At 38.3% G+C, this 24,678-nt stretch overlaps 1 protein-coding gene across 5 annotated transcripts; it reads right to left on the reverse strand.

The window, feature by feature from the left end:
- Positions 1–552: 552 nt before the first annotated feature.
- DHFR (dihydrofolate reductase) lies at positions 553–24,675 on the reverse strand. Of its 5 annotated transcripts, none has more exons than XM_045497054.1 (6): positions 24,565–24,675; positions 24,175–24,224; positions 21,791–21,896; positions 15,652–15,778; positions 12,071–12,186; positions 553–909 (listed from the first exon to the last, which is right to left on the reverse strand). In XM_045497054.1, the coding sequence occupies exons 1-6, from the start codon at positions 24,648–24,650 to the stop codon at positions 795–797; spliced, it is 600 nt and encodes a 199-aa protein (XP_045353010.1). In that variant the 5' UTR covers positions 24,651–24,675; the 3' UTR covers positions 553–794. The 5 variants fall into 5 exon arrangements, with proteins under 5 accessions (XP_045353010.1, XP_045352995.1, XP_045353015.1 ...); XM_045497039.1 differs by having other exon boundaries at positions 12,071–12,225; XM_045497059.1 differs by lacking the exon at positions 553–909 and adding an exon at positions 6,117–6,292.
- Between the last annotated feature and the right edge of the window lie 3 nt (positions 24,676–24,678).

A 24,678-nucleotide genomic window follows, 5' to 3' on the forward strand; every position in this document is an offset into this window, starting at 1 on the left:
AATCTTGAGGGAAAACCCCAGAGAATCACAGAGCCAGTAAATTCAAATTTGTTTACCCCACTGTTAACTGGACTTGCTGGTACTTGAAGCTGAAGACACTCCTAATTGATAAAAGAGAGATGAGAATAACAAACAGCTGTTAGGCAAGGTGCGGGTAAGTGCTTTAACAGAGATAGGTAGCACTGGGTGATTCAGAGGAGGGTGAGAAGGAAGGCTTCATGAAAGAGGGAGCCCTCTGAATTTGGACAGGACTCTGAGGAGCACATATGATTTACACTCGATGATACAGGGATGGAGCCATTATACGGAGAGAGAACTGCATAAGGAAGGGGATGTGTGTGGCAAAGCTTGGCTCTATGTGGGGACTTGTGAGGAGCTGTGGGTGGCTTGTGTGTGACATGGAGGGAGTAGAAATTTTAGACAGTAAGTCTGGGAAGATTGATCATTGCCATCTGGAGAAGACCAGAAAGGCCAAGGTGGAGTTTGGTCTTAGTTGGGTCAGCATGAAGGGGAGACGGTGGCATAATAAGAGGTGCAGTTCAGAGACTATTCGTTGGCCATGTTTATCATAGTTTATTTGGATTGAAAACCACCAATTTAGATTACCCCAACAGTCCAAGTGAGAGCAAATAAAGACCTGAACTAGATATGGTTATGAAAGAGAACAGATTGGCGAAGTGAGGTGAAGTAGGTGAAGTAGGTGCTTGCCGCTGGATGGACCTGGGGCCTGATGACACCTGCCCTTCCTTAGTAAGGCCTCGTGCTGGGTTTTGGAATCTGGAGATGAAGTTTCTTCATGGTTTTTCCTCTGCCGGGAGCATATATCTGCCTTCCTCCTGACCGTCAGTCACCATCTCTCTAGATCCTTCAATACCAAGCTCAAATCCCACTTCAGAAGAGTCCACATGTCTATCAATAGGAAAAAGGATAAACAAATGGTGGTGTGGCCATACAGTGGACACTACAAAGTTATAAAAAGGAACAAACCAGTGACACATGTAACAGCATGGGTGACTCTCACATAAATGATGCTGAGTGAAATAAGTCAGACATCCTGTACGATTCCATTCATACGAAGTTCAGAAACAGGCAAAAATAATCTAAAATGAGGGAAAAAAGCCCCAGAATAGCGCTTGCTATTGAAAGGGGTATGAAGGAGTTTTCCGGGGTGATGGACAGAGGTTTGGGTCATGAAGACACATGGATTTACTAAAACCTGTAAAATGCTACACTTAAGATCTGCATTTCTCCATGTAGATCTTACCCTTCCCCCCAAAAGTAAACAAATTTTGAACTGTAGTTAATGACATACAAGCTTAAGAATCTAAGGATGAAACATCCTGAGATCTAAACTTACTTGGAAATGTATCAAAATATAAGAATGACGGATGGATGGATGGCTAAATATGTGGTAAAGCAGAGATAGCAGTGTTAACAATGACAGAATCTAGGTGATGGATAAGAATGGGTGCTTAATGTATAATTCAGCTTCTCTGTGTGCTTGAAATAGTTCATAATAAAATACTACGGGAAAACCCTCGAGCTTAAGATTTGATAATTCACCTATCAAAGAGGACTGGCAATAAAAAAACCTGCGGGCAAACACTGGCCCTTTGCAGGTGCTATGACCAGGGGCTCTAAAAAAGGCGTCATTTAGGATGCCTTCCCAAATAATTTTGTCTAGTAGGTGCAGCAGAAATTCTCTTCTCTATTTTCTACACTTTTTCCTGAGCTCCGGCATCATTAAGTCTTACCCCCTTACAGACTAACCCTCTATTCCTTCAGGGTTTGTGTGTCCGATGGTCCTGGGGCAAAGAAGTACAGACCACCTAAAACATGTCCTCCAGTACTAAGTTTCACATCTAGTTTAATTACTGACTGCAAAGTTATTTGAAAATACCACACAACAGGGGTGCCTGGGTGGCTCAGGTGGTTGAGCATCGGCTCAGGTCATGATCTCAGGGCTCTTGAGATCAAGTCCCACGTCAAGGTTTGCGCTGTCAGCGTGGAGTCTACTTGGGATTCCCTCTCTCTCGAAATTATACAAACTTAAAACACACACACACACACACACACACACACACACACACACACACACACCAGTGTGGTTTGTTCCTTTGTTCCAAGAGTAAAGAGATTTAGAGAATAAAGAAATGTCAATATACAGACAGAAAAACTTCCCGGTCCCCTTGAGGTCTCCTGGGGAACAGAAAGGGCAGGACCAAATAATTAGAAATGGTCGGCAATGCAATTTCATTTTTGCCCCAGGAAAAGCCCAACTGCACATAGATTGTAGGGCTTCTTTCCTCTGTGTTTAGCCAGAAGCTCTATCCCTTTTATGACCAATACCTTTTCGTTAAGAGTCTCTAATTCTACTCCTGATACTCATTTAATGATGTATTTCTTTTTTGTCCTAACTGGAACATCCTTGTTCACAAGTTTCAATCTTTCAGAAATCACTATTTTTCGGAACACTTTCGGCAGCTGGCCAGCCGACTTTTCCCTCACAAAGTCATGTTGCCTATAGGTCATTTGCTGCACAGTTTTTAGTTTACCAAATATATATAAAGCATCTTGTTAAAGGGACATCTGTTCCTGTGTTTACTTACTATGTATCTCTTTGAGCTACTGGTATTACTTTCATATGTATTTTTATTACATATTTAATGAAAATCTAGTTCTTAATATAGATCAGCAACACATCGTTCTAACCTTTACAATTTTACTTTCTCCAATCTCATACATGTTGATTTACAATTTGCTCATTTTTCTATTTTGCTTTATTCAGATGTCCTAGAGATAGGAAATAAAGTTTCAGGGTTTTTTTTGTTTTGTTTTGTTTTGTTTTCCCCTTGGAGGGCCAGAAGCACTCTAACTCAGTGATTTACATCCTTGGATATGCTTTAGAATCATCTGGGGGTGTTGTTTACTCTGCAGATTCTGGGACCCATCCCTCATACAGGTGTACTAGGGAGGACATTTTGAGAAACATTTATTAGGATGTGGGTATGCTACATAATTTCAACCTTACAGAAACATAAAATGGGCTAACCTGAATATTTAGAACACATGTTCATGTTTTATTATTTACATTTTAGCCTCCAATTATCAACACTTGACAGTGCTGTTTTATAAATCAATGTGGAAAAAGGAAGACTTGCATTTGTCTTGAAAAAGAACCAACCAGGCACCACGAGAGAAAGCCTGATGGTTTTCTAGCAATCGATCTTTGGAATTTTGTGTGACCCCTGGCTAATTATGTTTTCTTCTTTACATTTTTAAGCGGACTCTGGGGATAAATTGCCATTAAGAGTCTGAAATTTTATGTGAGGTGTTCAAGGAGTATCAGGAGGTCAGCACTTACAAACTAGCAACTTATTAAGGAAGAATTTTTACTAAATACATGAAAATGGTTAAATAAAATCAAGATCCCAAAAGTCTTGCAGTGAAAACAGTAGTCTCCTGCTCTCTCCCCCCAACCTCCAATGTCCTTTTCATTGGCAAGCATTTTCATCCTCTTAGCTTTTCCTTCTGGTAGTTATGTTCATGTTGGTTTCTTTCCTCCAGTTAACTATTTTGGTCATTTTTCAAATGAATGCATGTATTAATGTATATTATTTTTAGCCTCTTAAAGTTTATAAAAAACCTAAGCAGTCTCCTGCCCCACACCCTCCCAACTCTCCAGATTAATGGCTTTTAACAGTTTCTTCTGTTTTTTCTCAAATAATTGATCACATCTTGATTTGTTACTTTACATATTAGTGATTTCCTGATATGTCAATGAGGATTTAGCAGTCAGACAGCTATCCCCACTTTTCCTCTCATATTGTCCCCAAATAGTTACCAGACTTAAGTCCTTTAGTCCGTTTGGGCTGCTGCTACATTCTTTTGCAAATTTCTAGATAGCAACATGGAAGGATTTCTCTTGGTATTTATCCATGAGTACAACTGTTAGGTCGAAGGGTATGTGCTTCTTCATCCTGAATAAATATTGCCAACAAACATGGTAAGAGGCTGACAATGTCAAGTGTTGGTGAGAATGCCACATCTGAGTATGTGGGATGGTACCTTACTGCAGTTTTAATTTGCATTTCCTCAGTTACCAGTGGGAATATTTATCTTTGCATGTATTTATTGGCTATTTGGGTTTCCTCTTCTCTAGATGGCTTGCTTCTTTCTAAGTATCTGAGTCCTAAAAATTCTAGATACCTGTACTAATAGTTTGCTGATTATGTTCCTTGCAGAAAGCTCCACTGTTTTCTTAAGGATTGTAAGTCTCATGCAGTATTGATTCCTTTTCTTGTCTGTGATCTGTTTTTTTTTTTCCCCCCTCTTTGGAAGATTTTAGTAAATTCCTTTATACTCTTGATTTCTATATTCTAATTTTACTGCTGAACATAAGGGGCTCAATTATTATGTTAATTGTTCATGAAATCCACCACATAATACTTAAAAAAATCTAATTACAATAGGCATACCTAATTCATAAAATAACATGCTCAACTCTGATACTGTCGACAGTTTCAGCATACATTTTCCTACACATACTATATACCATCAGTAAATTTTTTAGGTATGATACACAATTCGCTTCTTTTATTTAACAGTCTTTGGCATTTTTCTGTCAGTACCTCATTCTTTTTAACTGTTACAGACAATATTAAATTCTACAGACATATTGGTTGGTTATTTCTTTATTGATTGTCATTTGGGCTGTTTCCAAGTTTTATTTTTTAAGTTTTTTTTTAAGTTTACTTATTTTGAGAGAGAGAGTGCACGTGTGTGAGTTGGCAAGGGGAGCAGTGCAGAGGAGAGAGAGAATCTTAAGCAGGCTCTGTGCTGTCGGTGCAGAATCCGATGTGGCTTGATCTCATGAACTGTGAGATCATGACGTGAGTTGAGATCAAGAGTATGACGCTTACCCGAATGAGCCACCCAGGTAGCCCTGTTTCCAAGTTGGAAAAAATTCTCAGTGCAACAAATTCTCTTGGGTCTATCTCTTTGTTGTTCAGGATTAATATTTAGAAGGAGAAACTCAGCTCTGGGTCCAAACCCAGAATATTTTTAATTTTAAGTGATATTGTTAACTTAAACTCTAAAAAAGTTGTATTAATTTACAAGGCAAAAAATGCCCTTTCTTTGGATACCTAACAAATCCAAATCTTTGCTAACATGGTAGGAAAACATGTTTTAATTTTCACTTTTTAATTCAGTGAAGTTTAATTTTGTTTCCAACTTCATAATTTTGGTTTCTTGCATTATCTAGTTTCATTTCACTACCTTTTTAATTTCTAATTTTAGCCATATGCTTGTTTTAAATCACTCTTTTTTGTAAAGAACAACTTTATTCTTCTATCATTGTAACATCCATGGAATCCCACAGAAGATCAGAGGCAGAGTTTTTAGAGGTCTCAGACCTTTTCTTTTAACCTTCAAAAAGACAGTGTCCTACCTGCCTCTTTACTATCCCAATGGAATATACCAGAGTTTCCTCAACTTACTGATTGCCTGAGTGAACAGAACCTTTTTTGAGAAAAGTGAATGAAATGCATAGAGAATTCAAAGTCTCTATTTTGATTTAATTTTCTTTTAATATCTGAGTTCTATCTCTTCTGTGTATAATCCATGTCTGACCTTTGGACAAATCTGTCTAGTTCTATCTCTATAGGTCCTGGTTTCAACTCATGCTCTCGGGGAATTTTTTCAACTTTGGTTTTTGAAAGATATGCTACCGTAGGCAGGTGCTGGTCCTTGATGGGCATCATACAGCTATAGCAAAAAAGGTTTCATAAATGGTTATCTGATATGGAATAGTTAAGACTAATCTTAACTATAGTCTACTTAAGATTAATTTATAAAATCTCATTGCTTACAAATAATTAGCCATTGACCTAAAGTCACAAAAGTCTCAGCATCCGACTTCAGCCAGGTCACGATCTCGCGGTCCGTGAGTTCGAGCCCCGCGTCGGGCTCTGGGCTGATGGCTCAGAGCCTGGAGGCTGTTTCTGATTCTGTGTCTCCCTCTCTCTCTGACCCTCCCCCGTTCATGTTCTGTCTCTCTCTGTCCCAAAAATAAATAAATGTTGAAAAAAAAAAAAATTAAAAAAAAAAAAAAATAAAGTCACAAAAGTCTTTTTTTCTAATATTAAAAAATATGTAATTGGAGGGGAGGGGGAACAACTAACTTGAAATAAACCAGAAAACACCTTCACATTAATTGTTCTTCTCATATACTTCAAATTTGTACTTAATGCTTTTCTCCTCCTGGATATCAGAAAGAACACCTGGGTATCTGTAAAAGAAAAATATGTGGAATAATTTGTCAATTAAAAAAAAAGATATATACTGTGTCAATTAAAGAGAGATAGCTCAGCCAAAAGGCATCAGTAAAGTAAATAAAAGTTTCGTCTTCATTTTTTTTTTTCACAATGGTAAGTCACGGTGAAACTGGGTATCATACAAATACACTATGGAACAGTGTAGGAAACAGAAAGAAAAACTTGCAAACTGTACAGAAAGTTAGGAAACAAAAAGTGCAATTTATCCTTTCCTTCTGACTCCTAATTCTTCTGTCTCAAACTAGCCACTGTCAGCAGTTTCTTTTACCTTTCCACTATCACCCAGCTAGTATAAAATGTAGTAACATTTTGTAAATCTTACACTTGATATCAAATTTCTTGCCTGAGCAAATGAAAAACAAGATACAACCTTTAGCTGCTTAGAGCAGAACTGAAGTTATGTGTCCTGTATGGTGAAAGATTCTGCTGTTTAATCAGTGGACACCACACTCCTCTAATTTCCCAGAGTGTTCCTCACGGCAGTTCTTTTATGGACATCACTGTTTATCTGAAATTTTCTCTCACTTAGATCTGTGTTCCCGCCACCTTCCAATTCAAAACCCAAGCCCTCCTTTGCATATGTACCAAGAAGCAGAGTTGCTAGATCATGTGGTAGTTCTATTTTTAATTTTTTTGAGGAGCCTCCATACTGTTTCCACAGTGGCTGCTACCAGTTTGCATTCCCACCAACAGTACACAAGAGTTCTCTACATCCTCACCAACGCCAACACTTGTTATCTCGTTTTTTGTTTTTGATAACAAATCAGGACCTCAAAGAAATATATATCCTCCCATGTTCACTGCAGCCTAGTTTACAGTAGCTAAGCAACCTAAATGCCCATCAACAGATGAATGATTAAACAAAAATGCTGTATTTACATACAATGGAATATTGTTCAACTTCAAAAAAGAAGGAAATCCTGCCATATGCAGCAACATGGATGAACCTGGAGGTCATTATGCTAAGTGAAATAAGCCAGTCACAGAAGGACAAATACTGCATTATCTAAAATGGTCAGACTCATAAGAACAGAGAGTAGAAGGGTGGTTGACAGGTGTTGGGGGAAAGGGGAAACAGTTGTTCAAAGGGAATAAAGTTTGTTGTGTAAGATGATTAAGTTCCAGAGATGTGCTGTGCAATGCTGTGCCTACAGTTAACAACACTGAATTGGAAAACTAAAATTTTGTTGAGAGGAGGTCTCATGTTGTATTCTTACCATAAAATTTTTTTCCCACTGAAAAACCCTCCACCAACAAAAAATCCCCTCAGGTCCTCCACTGAGGACTGTACTGACCACTCTCGTCTCCAACCCAAATCTTATACTTCCTCAGTATTGTGCGAGCTGCACCTCCATGTGCTCCAGGTGGGGATGAGGAACACCTGCTTTGATCAGACTTGTGTTTGACTCTGGTTCTGTTGTCTTCACCCTTATGAATAATCTGGCCCTGAGTTCATTACATTAAGTGCTCTATAAATGTTATTCTCTAGTATTATGAGTTTCTTTCACCCCGTATTTTCTAAACTCATTGTAGCAGGGATAAGATAGGGAAAGATTTAAATCTCTTATGATACCCAGTACAATGCTGAGTAATAACAGGTATTAACCTTTTGTTGACTAATCAGAGGTTATGTCATTTGATAAAAAACATAAACATATAAAGTAACAATAGTATAATAACATATAAAGAAAATAAAATCTATGTTTCTATTTACTAACCATTTCCTGAGCTGTTTCTGTTCAACTGTTTTAGTAGCAATATAGCATTTTTCTTTTTTTAAAGCAGTGATTTTTCGAGGCCAATTTTTAACCATAATTTTAGTTTCTTTGGAATGAGTCACCAAAAAGTAACATTTACATTTTTGTGTGTTTGTAAAATTCTCAAGAGTATCAAGATTCTCAGTTAAAAGATAAAAACAAAATATCAAAATTATTTCTAAAACCACAAATAACACTTAGAAATACTATGTTATTGGCTGGGTAGTCAGCAGCCACGGTATTAATGTTAATCTGCTCTGTGAAACTGAAATTCAACTCTGCTTCGGATTAATTTTACTTTTCACAATATTCATATATTCAGTCTATTATTCTTTCAAGAGAGAGAGCATGCCTACACACAGAGAGGGAGGGAGAGAATCCCAAGCAGACTCCACACCCAGTGCAGAGCCTGACACAGGGCTCAATCTCACCACTGTGAGATCCTGACCTGAGCCGAAATCAAGACTCAGACACTTAACTGATTAAGCGACCCAGGCGCCCCCATATTCAGTCTGTTTAATAATGACAAAACTACCCCAACCATCATAATTCCAAACTTTTCCGAAGAGCAAACTGCTTAGGAGCCACATATGAACTCTGAGTTTAAGCCTAACAGGATGTGGAAATGCCTCCTATTTGTTATGAACCACCCAGATAGAGATCCTCCTCTAGAACCTTCAGGCAGTAAGGAATCCAGTAGATATGAAGAAACATAAGATTCGAACTGACAAAGCATGAGAATACAGAGATGATGTAAAGTCTAAGAAAGAGGTAAATAGTTATCTATAAGAAACAACTCACAACTAAATTTAAATGAAGACTATAGCAAGCACAGGCTCAGGAGGAGACATACAAATAGTATGAATAAGGATCCTGTTGGCTAGTCAGGAACTAATGGGAACAGAAGAGGAACTGTTAGCCCATCAAAAACTTTCTTTTTTTTTTTTAATTTTTTTTTTCAACGTTTTTTTTATTTATTTTTGGGACAGAGAGAGACAGAGCATGAACAGGGGAGGGGCAGAGAGAGAGGGAGACACAGAATCGGAAACAGGCTCCAGGCTCTGAGCCATCAGCCCAGAGCCCGACGCGGGGCTCGAACTCACGGACCGCGAGATCGTGACCTGGCTGAAGTCGGACGCTTAACCGACTGCGCCACCCAGGCGCCCCTCAAAAACTTTCTTAAATCTGTCCATTGATAAGGGGCATCTGTCCCAGCTCTGGAGCCAACTACGGCCTCAAAGGCCTCTTCTGGCCTTTATCCTCTTTGCATAGTTACATGGAACGCTGTTAACTACAAGGAAAAACCTGTTTGGGGCTCATTAAACAGAAAACTGCTGGTATAAAACATTTAGGCCTGCTGGTTTGGCTGGAGCCTAGTGTGAAATAGTTTGAGATGGGAAAGATTTCTTACAGGTAAGATGAATGAGGGCACAGCCTTAGAGGACAGGCTGGAATAATGCTGTCAAAAAAAAAAAAAGAAGAAGAAGAAAAAAAAGAATTATGCAGACAATGACCCATGCGGGAAAAAGGCAGACGCAAAGTAAAACCTAACTTTGTTAAGATTTTTTTTCTGCTTTTAGGTTTCTACCACTTGTGGCTGCACCCACATTCTAATTTTATTCCCTTTACACTTCACAATAGTCCTCTCATCTTTATTTCATTTTACTAGTGCTTTTATTACCAGGAAGTATGGTGTTAATAAAAGATAACTGTTTGAACTGAAACTTATGTCACTACAAGAGGGCCACTAATAGGGAGAATGGGGGGGTGGTCTAAACTCTGTGTAGCTGTGGGAAAAGAAAAAGGGGAAGTAGAGAACAATCAGAGCTCATTTCTGGACAGTACGGAGCAATTCTAAGTTCCCCAGTGTACAGACATTTGGAGAGAATGCAGCTCAAGAACTGAGCAACATTACAGATTTTCTGGGACAAAGTATATTTTCTTTGTCTTTCCAGGTTTCTCTTTTTTCTACCTCAGGAAAGACTGACCTACTCCAGATCTCCCCTTAGGGGATTCCCTCCACTCTGCGTTCAGGAGGTTGTTACTATGTTGGTACAGGCTTCAAAGTAAGACAACCATCAAATGATGTAACAGGAAAAAAAAAAAAAAAAGACTCCATTTTCTTTCATAGCCTTGTCTAGAATGTCCATTTTTGAGTAATTTCCTTGGAATTTGGTTTTGGATAGAAATTTCCTATCTGAAGCTTCCCACTATTAAAATTTTCTAAGACATTTAAAGAACTGGGGAGCCTGGGTGGCTCAGTCACTTAAGTATCCGACTCTCAGTTTCAGCTCAGGTCATGATCTCACAGTTCATGGGTTTGAGCACTGCATCGGGCTCTGTGCTCTCAGTGAAGAGCCTGCTTGGGATTCTCTCTCAATCCCTTTTCTGTGCCCTTCCCTCATTCTCTCTCTCTCTTAAATAAATAAACTTAAAAAAATAAAAAAAAAATAAGTAAGAACTAATACCAATCCTTCACAAACTCTTCCAAAAAAATAGAAGAGGAAAGAGACCATTTCCTGACACATTCTGTGAGGCTGGTACTCTCCTGACACCGAAACAAGGTGAACACATTATTAAAAAATGAAACTACAGACCAATATCCATTATGAATATAAATGCAAAAATCCTCAACAAAATATAAGCAAATTAAATCCAGGAACATATAAAAAGGACTACACATTACTACCAAGTGGATTTATTCCAGAAATGCTAGAATAGTTTAACACGAAAATCATTGAATATAATACACCGTATTTATTAATATTTATTAATATTAGAAGGATGTGTTAAAACCTAGTCTGAAAGCATTGATACGATTAATCTTCTACTTTTACTCTTCATAGCCAATAGCTGAGAAGTACTTAAAAAAACTTTTTTTTAAAGTTGAAGTATGAAAAGTGCTTTTAAACTAAAATGCTGTGAGTTTTCAAAATCAGGCAGTTTCATGCTGAAATCTTAACTCCTTCTTTTCTTCCATCACCACCACTGCTATCCAAGTCCCTTGTTCTTTCACCTCAACTCCTGCAGCTAACTGGTCTCCCAGCTTCACTCTTGTCCCTTCTGTTCTCCACAAACAGCTGGAACAATGTCACCCTCTCTTCAAACCCTCTAAACTTGTGTCTGGTCTGACCCCTCTGGCCTCCCCCTTGCTTATAATGCTCAGAGTAGTCAGTCCCTGCTCAGGGTCAGGGAGCACAACCAAGCTCGTTCCTGCCCTCTGGTCTCTACACGAGCTATTTCTCTGGTTTCTGGAATGCTCTTCTCTTTGCATGGTTGGCTTCTTGACATTTAGATCTCAGCGTAGACACCACCTCTTCAGAGAGGACTTCTCAGACAATACGGTATTTACCACATCACAATATTTCAGTTCTCCATATAGCAACTCTCTTAATGTTTACCTTTCATTTACGACTCTCCTTTTCTACTACAAATACTCTAATCTTAGAGAGCAGTGACATCTTCTTGGTAAGCACTGCTTCCCCAGTGCCTAAGACAGTGTCTGATGCTAAGCAGAGACCTCATAGAATGAGCTAATGACTACTCTCTAGATTTCAAATTATTAAAACTTAAACATCCCAAGTTTGTTAAAGCAGATTTCCCAAAATTCCTAGTTTTTTTTTTTTTTTAATTTTTTAATGTTTATTTACTTTTGAGACAGAGAGAGACAGAGCATGAACGGGGGAGGGGCAGAGAGAGAAGGAGACACAGAATCGGAAGCAGGCTCCATCCAGGCTCTGAGCCATCAGCCCAGAGCCCAATGCGGGGCTCAAACTCACAGACCGCGAGATCGTGACCTGAGCTGAAGTCGGACGCTTAACTGACTGAGCCACCCAGGTGCCCCTCAAAATTCCTAGTTTTTGTCTGCAGAACACATTACTACTTCAAACTCAATATGAAGAGATAAACTGTTTCTCTGATTCTTAAGCAGGAAATCCAAAAGTACTTCAGACAAATTAATAACATTTTACTTACTCTGGGAGAAGTTTATATTTCTCCAAATCAATTTCTGGAAAAAATGTGTCACTTTCAAACTCCTTCATAATCCTTGTCACAAATAGTCTAACGTGGCCTGGCCTGTTCATGGCTTCCTTTGAAAAAACACAAGAGGCATCAATTTCTTTATTTATCTGTCAAAAGAAACAGAAACTCTTAAGATTTGTTTGTTTTAATTACATAGTCAAGTTTGTATCTGGTATTAAGAGACATGCTCCATAACTTGTCACCTCCAAAGCATGCTATTTAAATATCCTATTATTAAGTTTGGGGTCCTGCAAAGTATGTCTTAGTTATTTTGAAAATGGCACTAATAATTATCACTAATTATGAGAGTGAGTTTAAATATATTCTGGCCTCTAGTTTGCTTACATGAATTCTTTTTTCATTTAAGCATTCAGTATTATCTTCTTTCTTTGGTGGTTGTTTAAGAATTAAGAACCCTAAATTATCTAGTTGCTCTCCACAGAAAAATTTGCATATGTATATATATGGATAAGATAGTATATAATTTTATGAGATTTTGGTTACTAAAAATCCCAAGGGCATACTTAATTAGTACATTTACACAGAATTTAATAACACTTCCATTTCTTAGGAGATAGCTACAATGCTAGCAGGTAATTTACTTTCTTAGCCTCTGTTGCTAATGATTGTATTGGCCTTATATTGTTAATGACTTTTCTAACTATAGCCTATGCTACTGTTGATAGTTTCTATAGAAAAAACTGCACTGGAATGAATATCTTAAAACTCTAATAAAAAGTCACGAGTCCTAATTGCATCTCCAAGAAAGTAATAACCCTTGATTTTCAAATAACTTATGGAAGAAAAAAATATAAAATTTCAAGTGTGTGTTATCCTTCAAATTCCAAATAAGGGCATAGAACAAATGTTACTTTTTATTTTTGGCTTTTTACTACAGCAAATATAAAATCATTTATTCTCTTGCCCCAATCAAATAAATATCCTACCAATTCTTAATGTTCTCAAAAATTAGAAAAACTGAATAGGACGAACCACAGCAACATCTGAAAGTCTGTATCCAAGGAAATACTATATGGCACAACCTTTTCTGTAAAGGGTCATATGTAAATACTTTAGGCTTTGTGGACCATGTGGTTTCCTTCTTTCCTTTGTGGGCAACAGCAGCTGTAGACAATACTAAACCAATGGGCATGGCTGTGTTCCAATGAAACTGTGTTTACAAAAACAGGCTGGCCCCAGGGAAGATGAGCCTAAAAGTTCTACAAGTTATGGTGATGAGAGGCAGGTGCATAATACAAAATTACCAGTTGGAGATTCTACTTCCTTATAATTTATGTACATATAAATACATCAAATTATATATTTAAATATTTATAAAAAATAGGGGCGCCTGGGTGGCTCAGTCAGTTGAGCGTTCCGGCTTCAGCTCAGGTCATGATCTCGTGGTCTGTAAGTTCGGGCCCCGCGTCAGGCTCTGTGCTGACAGCTCAGGGCCTGGAGCCTGCTTTGGATTCTGTGTCTCCTTCTCTCTCTGCTCTTCCCCTGCTCACACTTTGTCTCAGTGTTTTTCAAAAATAAATAAATGGAAAAAAAAATTAAATATTTATAAAAAGTAGATTTTCAAGTGAATGTGGTACTAAATCATTCAAAATGCATTTTGAACAAAATAAAGAAATGACTTGTTTTCCTAAAAATTCATGCTTGGCTGAAAGATCAAAGGAAAATGTCCATTTCCTCCTAAAACAAATAAAGCAAACCAAAGGTTGTAGAAACAGGTCTGGGATCCTGGTATATCTTTTCTTTTAAAACCAATTCAGTGTATATATGTTATAACAAGACACCAAAGTGTAGGGGCTGGCTTTTTTCCTTCCCATAAACTTCAATTTTTTATTAGTGTTTTAAGAGTCCAAAAATTCTATTTATTATCCTCAAAAATTTTGAAAGCTGAAAGTCATTTGGTATTCAAAAGAAGAAATATTTTGGAGCACCTGGCTGTCTCAGTCTGTGGAATGTGACACTCCTGATGTGAGGGTTGTGGGTTTAAGCCCCATGTTGGGTATAGCGATTACTTAAAAAAATAAAATCTTATGCGGTGCCTGCGTGGCTCAGCCGGTTGAGCATCAGACTTCGGCTCAGGTCATGATCTTGCAATTTTTGAGTTTGAGCCCCGTGTCAGGCTCTGTGCTGACAGCTTGGAGCCTGGAGCCTGCTTCAGATTCTGTCTCTCTCTCTCTCTCTCTCTCTCTCAAAAGTAAATAAACATTAAAAAATAAAATAAAATAAAATAAAATAAAATAAATGAAGTTTTCAGCCGGAGCCTCCATCTTCCAGTAATTCACCAAGGGAAAGAGGAGAGGCACCTGCTGAATGTGCTCTAGGTGTTCTAGGAAACATGGAGTTGTTCCGTTGGCCACATACCTATGAATCTACAAGAAAGGTTTATTTTGGACATCAAGGGAATGGGCACTGTTCAACAAGAAATGTTTCACAAATGTTACCACTGCAAAACTGGAAGAGTCTACAATGTTACCCAGCATGCTACTTGCATTGCTGTAAACAAACAAGGGCAGATTTTTGCCAGGAGAGTTAATGTATGTATTGAGCAAATGCACTCAAAAGAGCCGAGATAGCTTCCTGAAATGTGTAAAAGAAAATGATCTGAAAAAGAAGGAAGCCAAAGAGAAAGGTACATGGGTTCAACTGAAAAGCCAGCCTGCTCCACCCAGAGAAGTACATTTTGGGAGAACCAATGGAGCCTGAACTGTTGGAACCCTTTCCCTATGAATTCCTGGCATAAGTGTAAAAAAAACAAAAACAGACCTCAAGGCTGGGGGAAAAAAAATAAGAACTCTTTTCCCTTTTACTCGTTTTTTTCTATTATTATGAAACATGTAATAGTTTTCCTATGCTTTCATATTATACAAAATTGTTAAGTTTTCTTTTAACAAATTCGTATACATTTAGTCAGTGTATAGTAACTGAGAGCCCCATCCCTTTCTCAGTAAGGACCTATATATTCTTGGAAAAAGGGGAGAATTCAGTATATCAGGGCACATCTAGGGAGTAGAAAACAGTGCAATGCGAGTACAATTCTAAGGGAAGGATTTAGAACGTTTTTTATCATTTTTTTTAGTGTTTATTTATTTTGAGAGAGGGAGAGACAGGGTGGGGAAGGGGCAAAGAGAGAGGGAGACACAGAATCTGAAGCAGGCTCCAGCTGTAGGCAGAGAGCCTGACACAGGGCTTGAACCCATGAACCGTGAGATCATGACCCAATCCGAAGTTGGTTGCTTAGCCAACTGAGCTACCCAGGAGCCCCTAGAATATTTTTAAATTAGAAACATCAACTATTTGGAATTGAAAATAAACTGGAACAGGCTTAAAAACTCGCTTTTGTATTTTTATTTACTTTTCATGATAGTATCTAAAATGAAAAAATCAAATTGACAATGTGTCTAGTTTACAGTAGGGATAATGTACTTCCTTTGCTCATGGCCTAATTTTTTAAAAGTTCAGATGGCAGGGAATCTGAAGGAAAGTGGGGTAGAACATTTCTTTAGGATTTTACTTACCTTATAAACAGAACTGCCTCCCACTACCCAAACCATGTCCACTTTATGTGCTAATTCTGGTTGCTCAGTTAGTTCTAAGGCATCATCCAGACTTTTGGCAAGAAAATGAGCTCCTTGTGGAGGTTCCCTGAATTAAAAAAAATTACAAATAATGTCTGTAAAACCCATTCATACCACTCAAGTAATCTGAATTGGAATAAGTAATTATAAAACCAAAATCACCATAAATATGAATTCTTTCAATAATAAACACTTAACATCAATATGGCCTATGACCAATAATTGAAACCATATTTGTGTATGTACGGTCCACAATGAATCAAAAAAGAGAAACACTTCTGGTATCTTGTGATATTTATGGTTGAAAAAAATCAGAAGAGTAGTGGTCTCTGGAGGGATGGGGTAAAGATTCACTGGGAAGAGGCATAAGGGAACTTAGGAGGGGTCATGGTAAAATTCTCCATCTTTGATATGGGGTCACATACGTGCATACATTTGTCAAAATTTAGCAAAAGTACATTTAAGACTTGTACATTTCATTGTATGTATTATTTATCTCAAAAGATGGGGCACCCGGGAGGCTCAGTTAGTTAAGCATCTGACTCTTGATTTCAGCTTATGTCATGATCTCAGGATTCCTGAAATGAAGCCCTGCATTGGGCTCTGCGCTGTCAGCTTGGGATTCTTGCTCTCACTCTCTCTGCCCCTCCCGAACTTGTGTGTGGGTGTGCTTGCGTGTTTGCTCTCTTTCAAAATAAATAAACTTAAAAAAAAAAAATTGTAAAGAAATATTGAACTCTAGTTAATGATATATATGCTGAAGTATTTAAGGGAAAACATACTGATGTTTCCATGTTACTCTGAAATGCTTAAAAAAAAAGACCAATGGATGCATGGATGGATGGTAAAACAAGCATAATAAATTGTTAATGGTGGAATCTATGTGTTAGGTATACAGGTGTTTAAGGTTCTTTATGTTTGAAAGATTCATAAAAAATGTTGGAGAGAGTAGTATGTTTGAATGACTGTAGTTTGGAATGATATTCAAACTGTTAATATGTGATGAATGGGGAGTAAAAGACTTTTCATGTTTGAAATATAGAAGTGGATGAAGTATTAATAAGCATGTATATTTTTTAAATTAAAATCCAAAGGAGAAAGAATTTCACTGTTACATCTTCAGTTTAATTTCTCCCTATCTCCACAACTGTTTATTTTTTCCTGGGAGGGGGAGGGGGCGGGTGGAGAGCGATAATTCCCTTTATAATTGAAGAAACACAGAATTTGACTTTCATTGTAATTAGAGAACAGAAATTATAATTCAAAGTCAAGTTCTTAGAGTGATGCTTTAAAAAATTATGTAACTGCCTTTGAACTAGTGCTTATAACAATGATTAATCAACAGCTAATGGAGATTACTAATTCTCTTCACTGCCTCCTCCCTCACCTCCTTCATAGATATTTTACTTATTTCACCCTTTGTCATCTCTAAAGGAGTAAGATAGCACAAAGAATGTATTTTGACTAAAAGCTGAAAAAAGACTCGCACACCAGGGTGAGGTTAAATGAGCCAAGGAAGTCTCTAAGGTGTCAGGGAGGCTGCAGCGAGTAGGCTGGACAAGGCTGTGTAGGGGGAGAACTGAGTCTAGATTTGAGCTTGGGGAGAAGGTAGTCTAGCTAAAGTCTAGAATGACAAACAGAGTCCAGCACTGAGGATGCTGAAGTCAGAAATGATGACAGGTGTCAGGGAAGAATGAAAAATGGTGGTTTAGGATCTGACATAGTGACTTAGGATCTGACATGAGAGGAGAATTTGAAGAGGTGTCCTAGAAATTGGTGGGTTGTAGCAAAATAATTTAGAAGGTGGTATAAATGTTTGGCGTGGATTCAAAGAAAGGGGGCAATCATTCTGTGTAGATTGTGGAACAATGGCTTGAAATGCTTCCAGGGCTTAAGGTGAAGACTACTTTTTTACCCTTTTGTAACGAGTCTGTTAAAGGAAAACAAAGACTAGATTAAGGATTTGTTTCAGATTTTAATTATCATAAAGACATGGAGGAAATGCTTCTGCAAAATGTTATTCCTTAGCAGTTTAGGAATGTTTGAAACACTTGACCCAAGATGGGTATAAAAATATAAGCAAAATTTGAGCTAATGTTTGAGCTAATTAGGCCACTGTGTTCACTGTGTAAAAGCACAAATCCTAGGAACACAGTGAATAGTATATAGCAAACACTCAATACTGTGACTTATTTCATTGCCCACTTTCCTTCCTCTATTTATCTCAGACTAAGAGAGATTGCATTCCCTGACAAGAGAGTTGGTATGTGGTTCCATATGTAGTCAAGCATGTGGACATCTTTGGTATCTTGTTTCAAACTTAGAATCTTAGCTCCTGAAGAGCGCTGGCATGAGGACTAAGAGATAATGCAAAACAGTAGGCACACCAGTGATACTTCCATCCTTCTCCCTTCTCCAGAGAGGCTGCTTTTTACCTGGATAGTTACATTAGAAAGAAAATATCTAACATTTGAGGACCCATTTGCTCTCCCAAGTAGTGGGAACAGGTAGTACTTTATATGCATCAGACTAGCAGTCCTATGTAAGTACTTTTATTCCTTTTTATAGATGATATTGAGGCTGAAGGATTCAGTGGCCAGTGGTTATAGATCTAGGAAATGGTGGGCCTGAGATTTGAACTCCAGCAGCCTGACATTGGGAGTCTGTGTGTTACAACTCCCTACATAGACAAGGGATTCAACTGGTGGCCATAGGCTACAAAGGTGTCAAATTCTCGTCCCCTCAGACCTCAGGATGGTGTGGCCTAGTTTAGCAGAGCCTTAAGATCAGTGTCCTCTGGCCTTGAGCAGCCTCATTTGATTACCTCAGGGTACCATATAAACATCATCCTTTCTCACTGTGCCTGATGTGAAAGATGATGTGGCAGATGGAATTCTGGCTCAATTTCCTAGACTGTTGGGAAAGCATTTAAAAAACAAAAAACCCTAGGCTAGAATCATATCTTAACCAGAATTCAAAAATATGTTCAATTTAAGACCTTTCAAACTCAGTCTCTGAAACAGAATTTCCAACTAAAATTAAAATTGGTTCAAGCATGCTCCATCCTCATAATCGAATACTATGTAGCCACTAAAAATATTCATGGAAATTAATCTTTCCATATATCAAATGGGGAAAAAAAGACAGGTTACAAAGTGATATTTTGTGGGATCATCCTATTTTTATAAATCACCTAAAGACCATCCATTCTGTAAAAATTTCTGAACCCCTGCTTTGCTAGGGGATCTACTAAGTGCTGGGATATACTAAGTGCCACCGTATCAGTGGCAGGCAGAGCTGTATCTCAGCAGTGGCCATAATATGAAAAGGATATGCGATGGGGATGTGTGGAGTATGCCAGGTAGGCAGAGGTGGTACATCATCTGGGTGGGGTGATGAAGGAGAATACTCCTTGGAGAATGATCCCTTAGCTGACAGTCTCAAAGGAGATAAAAACATGTGCAAGACACGGAAGTGATGGATGACCATAGAGGACACTGAGGTTTATACTGAAGTTACAGAAGTTATTTATTTAACACAAGAAAGCGCCAAGAAAGTTGAAGGTAGAAGTAGTATGTAGTGAGGTTTAAAACAGTAAAGGGTAGCACAACAGAGCAAGGTCTTGAGACCAGGAGAAAACAGGAGTCTAGGATAAAGTGGTGGGGGCAGACGGAGGATTCTGGTTGACAGGAGGGGATTTTTGACTCAAGACTGTGGGAAGGAAGAACAAAGTGATAGATTAGGGCAAAAAATGAGATCACAAACCTGCTCATTGTGCTCCCGTTAATATTTTCTATTAGAGACCAAAGGTAATTCTGCCAAAATAGAAAAGCTGGGACAGTAGGATCTGATGTTGATAGGGTACTTTCTGTGTGCCATAAATTTAACATAAAAAATTTCAATTAATCCTCAAAATCACCCTAAGAAGTTCTCATTATTAATCCCATTTAGTAGATAAGGAAACTGTCATTCAGCAAGACATCAAGTTAATAGGTACCAGACCAGGTATTAGAAGCCAGGTTGGTAACTCTTTGCTGTACCAAGTGTGTGAATAGTGAGGACAGAAGAGAGAAAGCTTTAATCACTGTGGAGAATATGACAGACCATAAAAAATTATTATACTATGAGATGTCAAATAGCTTTCATGAGTTGAAGACAATTTACAACATCTTACATCATGAAGGAAATTTTGGATTTACTAAAGATGCTGTCAAAGCTATAGCACTGTGGTAAAATTTATTTAATTTTTGGTTCCAAAGCCTTAAAAAATTACTTTATTGAGCTATAAGTTATATACCATTCAATTTATCCTTGAGGATTCAACTTCTTACATTGGAGGGTGGTGGTGAAAAACTGAGTATTTCTAAAAGCTTGCCTGAGCAATAGCGATTACATGGGTAAATCTCTCCCCTTTAATTCAGAATCTAGCACTGTATGGCATACAGCAGGTGCCCAGGTTATGTGTGTAACTGACCCCCAAGTAGGGAAGCAGAAGGAAGCACAAAAAATAAACTCTAAAATGTTTTCCTAACTGGTATGTTTATTTCCTCAGAATAACTGATAATAAAAACTCTGAAATTTTGTCTTAAAAAAACCAAGTGAAATATAGCAACAAATGTTATATAAGAAACAACCAAACCCAATTACATGCACAACAGTGGGGGGGGGGGTCATAAAGAAGAAATTAGACCCATCATTTGTGGAGATTTGCTGGCTCAATTGAACATCCCCCCCACTGAGATTTGTTTATATCTGTTGTAGCTCAAGCTAGCCATAAATAAACTTGAGTAGTATTCAAGAAGATGTTATTAAAGAGTCTCTGGGAATGGCTATACAGTCTGTGAATTTGGATTCTACCAAGTAAAAAAGATAATCAGAATATCCTAGCAACCAGAATAAAGAGAACAGTATAAAGACTGAGGCAGATGGCAAGATGCACATCAACTTATTCCTCATCATCCAAGGCGATCAATGCAAATATTCTGGTATACTTTCTTTCATGTTTTTACCTGTGCCATTCTAGAAGGGATTTGGGAAAAAATCTATATAAGCCTGAACCCCCTTGGCCTACAGTTGTATAATGTTTTTTTCCTGCTCATAGTGTGATGGTCTTTGATGTGTTCACTTGGCTGGGCTATAGTCCTTGGTTATTGAGACACTAATCTAAGTATTACCGTAAAGGTATTTTGTAGAAGTGATTAAAGTTGATAAATCGACTTCAGTCTGGGTAGGCAGGATTGAATCAGTTGAAAGGCCTTAAGAGCATCTCCTCCAGTTTCCCTGAAGAAAAAATTTCACCTGCAGATAGCAGTTTCAGACCCTGCTGAAGAGTTCCAGCATGCCCTTTCTGATGGTGTGCCCTACAGAGTTTTGGACTTGCCTAGCCAGCACCCACAAATGTTGGCCAATTCCTTGTAAATAAAGTCCCCAGGGCATTTCCAGGCATCAGGAACTATCTACTCCAATGTTAGATTGGAGGACAGGAAAATTCCTAGCAGAAGCCAACTGGAGACACTTCTCTTTCTTCAGGATCCCTAGGTCAATTCCAATACTTTCATTTTTTTCACCTGTAGACATTGCATAAAGAATACAAGTACAAAATATTATTTGGGTGTTGTGGTAAACTAGGAATAATCGGGCACAAGGTTATGACTGATTTTTAGCCCATCCTAAAATTTCTATCTTACTGTATCCAGGGCAGGGTATGGAGAGGGGATAAACCACTTAATCTTGGTAAACCCCAAAACATATGTGAAACTAGAAAAAAGTTATTAAACTGTATTGTATACATGATAATTGAGCCTATTGAGTAACAGTTCAAGGAAACTGGCAAAGCTGTTACCCCAGTGAGATTTAATGTAACTTTTCAGAGTGGTGAAATTAATCAGTTAAGTAGCAGAGTGAAATTATTGTCATGTGGCATAAATAACTGCTTATTCATTTTCTGTAATCACCTTTATGACATTAAGCAGCGTGATCAATAGTGCTATATTTATACAATTTTGTTTTGTCATACACAGACCTCTACCATAAGAAATGGGACATGATTTTTTTGTGGTGAATTTGTGATAATACTTACTTGAGGTCTCTACTGAGAACTATATTAATTCTGTCCTTTAAAGGTCGATTCTTCTCCGGAATAGAGAACCATGTCTTTCTACCCATAATCACCAAATTCTGTTTACCTAGAAAATCACATAAAAATAAGTGTATTCTGGGAGTATACATTTGTATTTTCATATATTCATTTATATGTGCAGAGATAGGACTGTCACAGTGACACCTAGTGGATCTGCTTTAAAAATTAAAACTTAAAACAGGCTTACAAAATTGACATTTATCACCCATTTCCTAAATATACTATTTTTCTCTTTGGTGTTATCTGATTTATATCCAATATTTAGTTTTTTTTATTTAAAAAAAAATTTTTTTTTTCAACGTTTATTTATTTTTGGGACAGAGAGAGACAGAGCATGAATGGGGGAGGGGCAGAGAGAGGGAGACACAGAATCGGAAACAGGCTCCAGGCTCTGAGCCATCAGCCCAGAGCCCGACGCGGGGCTCGAACTCACGGACCGCGAGATCGTGACCTGGCTGAAGTCGGACGCTTAACCGACTGCGCCACCCAGGCGCCCCAATCCAATATTTAGTTTTAATCAAGTGCAATTATGTATAATAGTGAAGAGCCAAGATTCTGGGGCAAAGTGCTGAAACTGAATGTATTCAGTCATCTACTAGGCAAGTCATGAATCTTCTGTGCCTTATGTTAATGGAGATAACAGTAGTTCCTAGTTCTAGGGTTATTGTGGGGATTGAGGATTTAGAACATCTAGTAAGTACTGTTTAACTGTTTGATGTAATAGTATTATTCATTTGTATACTTTGTATTTATATTAGTAGCCATACTTTTAAAGATAGCTGTTTAGTGTTCCACTCAATTAAAAAGCCAAAATGCTTTCAATTGTGCCTCTATTTTTTAAGTAAAATGCTTCTATAGAAACTTTATACACATAACTTCCATTTTTCATATAATTACGTGGAAGAAAAATCTTGGGAGTCAGATATCTGGATCAAAGGAATACACACATTTCTATAACTCTGGGTATGTTCTGGCAGGCTATCAAAAGAAATGCACGTGTCTGTTTTAAAGAATCATCATTAGTCTGAATTTCTTTAAACAAAAATACTAACATTTACAAAATACAAGTACACTATGCATTTTTCTGTATTTTACATCATTACTCATAACCAAATTATCACCTCCAAATGTGGAGACAAATTTTTTTCCTCTAAGAATTAAAACCCCAATAATTCATGGTGCCCCCTGTAGAATATGCACTGCATTTTCAAGGACAGAGCTTTAAGTGTTAGTAAGGAAATATCAGTGATCAAAAATAACAGAGCCAAAAGGTGAGGAATTCTGATGAGAAATGGTACAGACTTGGCCTAACAACAAAGGTGGAGATAATGAGTGAAGAGCATAGGAAGACATTGGAAAAAAGTTTTAAAAAAAAGAAAGAAAAAGAAAAAAGAACAAAAACCTAAGTCAACCTTGGTATCCTTTCATCCACTCATCAAAGAAACAATGTGTTTCCTGAAAGCAAGTGAATAGGCCAGGTGTTGGATGCTTTTCCTATTACTAGATTATACACTGGATTCTAGAGTGGTTCATGTCAATTCTTTAACTTAAGCTCCTGCTATCTTGTCTCTACCGGTGACCCAAGTGCAAGATCCAAGGACCTTGTACCTGTCCTGTTAAAGTTATGCTGCATCTGCTTTCTGATTGACTGTTTGTCTTTTACTCTATTTCTTCTCCTATGACCAAATACATATCTCTTAGGTTTTCAATGGGCATCTCACCACTATATTCTCTTCCATGGTTGTCCTCTCCAGTGGCTCAATTCACCCACTTTGCTGTACCTGAAATTATCCTGGAGATCCCACAAATTCCTCAAACCTCAAAATTATCATTACGCCTGCACACTCTTCTCCACTTCTTTATTCTCCATGTCACCCAGACTCTCAAACTGAAGATCTGAGAGTTCATCCTTGATTCTTTCCTGCATCACCTTCACCTTTCTGATCTCCACATTGAGTTCATGGAACTGTTTCTTTTTGTTGTTGTTTTTTAACTTTTATCTTCTTCGCTGCCTTCCAGCCCCTACCATCGCTTTTAGCACCTATGCCAAAGGCCTCCTCTGGTCTCCTTCCCTGCTCTTTCACTGAAGCCTGTACCTGGCTGCTAATTCTGCCCACTACCTCAATTTACGCGTGCCCACATAAAATTTCAAAGAACTTTTTTTTAAAAAACGTGACAAACCTTGGAACTGCGTATAAATCACTGGTAAGACAAAAGGTCCCAGATTAACATGGAAAACTTTTTATTTAAGTAAAATTTGCACTGATAAGCTTACTCAAGCAAGATGTTTCCCAAACCTCAATCACTTAAAAATCCCACATTACCTTCTACGGATGAGGTTGTGGTCATCCTTTGGAAATACTTGAATTCATTCCTATAAATTAGACAAACAGGGTTACTCAGAACATTATCTGGTAGGCTCAAGCCGTAACTCTCCCGACAGACGCTGCACTGGGGGTGGGGGGGTGGGGGGGGGTGGGGAAAAGTCCTCGCCGGGCAACAGGAGCAGGACGGAAATCGAGAACTTGGCCGGCCGGCTCCAGATGGCGGAAGGAAGCCCTGGCCCAGCTCTTGCCTGCTCAGGTGAAAAGTCCGATCCCATCCTCCCAACCGAGAGTGTCTGTTAGGCCCCGCCCTGGTGCCGCGATCAAAAGCAACCCGCGCCAGTTCTCCCCGTCCCCCAACACCCAATCCAGCTCCGGGCCCGTAGGTACCTGAGCGGCGGCCAGGGCAGGTCCCCGTTCTTGCCGATGCCCATGTTCTGGGACACAGCGACGATACAGTTTAGCGGACGAACCATGACAGCCGCTGTGAACACCACACCGCTT

The sequence above is a fragment of the Leopardus geoffroyi genome, chromosome A1 (assembly GCF_018350155.1).
Source record: "Leopardus geoffroyi isolate Oge1 chromosome A1, O.geoffroyi_Oge1_pat1.0, whole genome shotgun sequence".
Lineage (NCBI taxonomy): Eukaryota > Metazoa > Chordata > Mammalia > Carnivora > Felidae > Leopardus > Leopardus geoffroyi.